Source organism: Alligator sinensis, unplaced genomic scaffold (assembly GCF_000455745.1).
Source record: "Alligator sinensis unplaced genomic scaffold, ASM45574v1 scaffold713_1, whole genome shotgun sequence".
NCBI lineage: Eukaryota > Metazoa > Chordata > Crocodylia > Alligatoridae > Alligator > Alligator sinensis.
This window is the reverse complement of record NW_005842814.1, coordinates 509328-512433: the sequence shown is the minus strand read 5'-3', so window position 1 is coordinate 512433 and position 3106 is coordinate 509328. Positions and strand designations below refer to the sequence as shown.

The 3106-nt window shown below is 49.7% G+C and overlaps 1 protein-coding gene across 1 annotated transcript in view; it reads left to right on the top strand.

Moving 5' to 3' along the window:
• RPL18A (ribosomal protein L18a) overlaps window positions 1-3106 on the top strand; it is an 8046-nt gene extending 4940 nt beyond the window's left edge. The window contains exon 5 of the mRNA XM_006035272.3: window positions 2910-3106. Coding sequence (XP_006035334.1) covers window positions 2910-3002 — 93 coding nt within the window. The 3' untranslated portion in view covers window positions 3003-3106. The remainder of the gene's footprint in view (window positions 1-2909) is intronic.

Genomic DNA, 3106 nt, shown 5'->3' with positions numbered 1-3106 from the left:
GACCCCCTGCATAAGCAGGAAAGGGTGCTGGGTCTAGATGACCCCAGCTAGATACTCATCTAACCTCCTCTTGAAGACCCCCAGGGTAGGGGAGAGCACCACCTCCCTTGGGAGCCCGTTCCAGCCCCTGGCCACTCTAACTGTGAAGAAGTTCTTCCTAATGTCCAATCTAAATCTGCTCTCTGCTAGCTTGTGGCCATTATTTCTTGTAACCCCCGGGGGCGCCTTGGTGAATAAATACTCACCAATTCCCTTCTGTGCCCCCGTGATGAACTTATAGGCAGCCACAAGGTCGCCTCTCAACCTTCTCTTGCGGGTCTGACCAGTGCCTGATAGAGGGGAAGTATCACCTCCTTGGACCTATTCGTCATGCATCTGCTGATGCACGATAAACTGCCATTGGCTTTTTTGATGGCTTCGTCACACTGCCGACTCATGTTTTTCTTGGAGTCCACTAGGACTCCAAGATCCCTTTCCACTTCCGTGCCACCCAGCAGGTCATTCCCTAGGCTGTAGGTGTGCTGGACATTTTTCCTCCCTAGGTGCAGCACTTTGCATTTCTCCTTGTTGAACTGCATTCCGTTGTTTTCTGGCCACTTGTCCAACCTGTCCAGATCTGCTTGCAGCTGTTCCCTGCCCTCTGGCGTGTCCACTTCTCCCCATAGCTTTGTGTCATCTGCAAACTTGGACAGAGTACATTTCACTCCCTCGTCCAAGTCACTGATGAGGACATTAAAGAGTATCGGTCCAAGGACCGAAGCCTGTGTGACCCCACTTCCCACACCCTTCCAGGTCGAAACTGACCCATCCACCACGACTCTCTGGGTGTGGCCCTCCAGCCAATTCGCCACCCACCGGACTGTGTAGTCATCCAAGTCACAGCCTCTTAACTTGTTCACCAGTGTGGTGTGGGATACCTTATCGAAGGCCTTCCTGATGTCTAAGTATACGACATCCACCCCTCCTCCTGTGTCCAGGCGTTTTGTAACCTGGTCATAAAAAGAGACTAGATTAGTCAGGCATGATCTGCCTGCTACGAACCCGTGCTGGTTTCCCCTCAGCATAATTTGTCCTGCCGGGCTCTCACAAATGTGAGCCTTGATAATTTTTTCCAAGACTTTGCCAAGGATGGAGGTGAGACTGACTGGCCTATAGTTGCCCGGGTCCTCCTTCCTCCCCTTTTTGAAAATGGGGACCACGTTGGCCCTTTTCCAGTCCTCTGGGACTTGGCCCGTGCATCACGAGCTTTCAAATATTCCCGCCAGTGGCTCTGCAATGATGTCGGCCAGTGCCTTCAGCACCCTCGGCTGGGGCTCATCCGGGCCTGCCGACTTAAAGGCATCCAGTTCTTCCAAATGACTCTGTGCCATCTCAGGGTCTACGCATGGTAGTCTGGTGCCTTGCTGCTGCCTCTCTACAACCCCAGTGAGAGACTTGTCCTGCCCCTCACTTAGGAACACTGAGGCAAAGAACTCGTTGAGGAGTTCAGCCTTGTCCCCTCTGTCCGTCACCAATTGTTTCTGCCCATTTAGCAGGGGTCCTATTCCTCCCTGGGCCTTCCTTTTACTCCCAATATATCTAAAAAACAATTTCTTGTTGTCTTTTACTTGGGTTGCCATCCTCAGCTCCATGGCAGCTTTGGCCCGTCTAACTGCCTCCCTACAAGCACGTGCAGAGGAGGTATATTCATCTTTGGTGATCTCTCCCTGTTTCCACTTTTTATGTGCTCCCCTTTTGTCCTTTAGGCTGCCCTGGATTTCTCTGGTCAGCCAGGGAAGCTTCCTGGCCCCTTTCCCCCTTTTGCCTCGCTCGGGGATCGTCTTGCTTTGTGCCTGAAGGATCGTTTCCTTAAGGCACAGCCACCCTTCTTGGGCTCCCATCACTTCAAAACTCCTACTCTGCAGTGCGTCCTTGACTAATCGCCTGAGTTCATTGAAATCAGCTTTCCTAAAGTCTAGCACTTTCACCCTACTAGTTACCTTACCCACTCGACGTCTTATGGTGAATTCTATTATTAGGTGATCACTGTCCCCCAGATGGCTACCGATCTGGAGGTCCCCTACCATGTCATCCCCCGTTGCCAATACCAGATCCAGTATGGCATTCCCCCTAGTGGGACCGTGTACCTCCTGTGTCAGATGGAGGTCCTGTACACAGGTTAGAAGCCTGCGTGAGCGGTGGGACTTTGCTGTCTGCGACTCCCAGCAGATGTCCGGGTAGTTTAGGTCCCCCATGACTACTGCCTCTTTAGCTTTTATGGTCTCCGAGAGTTGCCTCAGGAGCCCCGAATCTCTTTCTTCCCCTTGATGTGGGGGTCTGTAGCAGACCCCTACCACCAAATCCCTTTCTCCTTGCCCCCCATGTAGCCTAACCCACAATCCTTCTACCTCCTCATCCTTGGATTCCGTCTTGATGAGGGTTGACGTATATTGCTCACTGACATAGGGTGCAACCCCTCCCCCTTTCTTCCCCACCCTGTCCTTTCTGTACAATCTATAGCCCTCAATATGTACTGCCCAGTCATGGGATGAATCCCACCAGGTTTCCGTTAGCCCCACTAAGTCATAGGTGTTTAGTGCAAGCAGGAGCGCTAGTTCATCCTGCTTGTTCCCCATGCTCCTAGCATTAATACCATCATGTAGAAGTTTTAGCTGTGCCTTTCAGTTGGAATTCATAGTATAATAGGAGTCTTTGATTATTTCTTGTTTCCCCCCCCCCCCCCAAAAAAAGGGGGGGTGTGCAAAAAAAAATTCACTACTGTTAGAATTTTGTTTAGAAATGGAACTGAGCAGCTGAATTTACAAATTAATTTCTTGTAAACTGTATATTCATGACTGGGATTGTTGCAGGCTGCATTACAGTGAAATAATCATTAATTGTTTGTTTGGCTTTTTTTTTTCCCCTTACAGGATTCTAAAATCAAGTTCCCTCTGCCACACAGAGTTCTGCGTCGCCAGCACAAACCACGTTTCACCACCAAGAGACCAAATACGTTCTTTTAAGTGCAGAAACATGATAAATGTTTTGCAGTACAATAACATTAAAATAAAAGTGCAGAAACATGATACATGTTTTGCAATACAATAAAATCCTTCTTGGAAAGGTG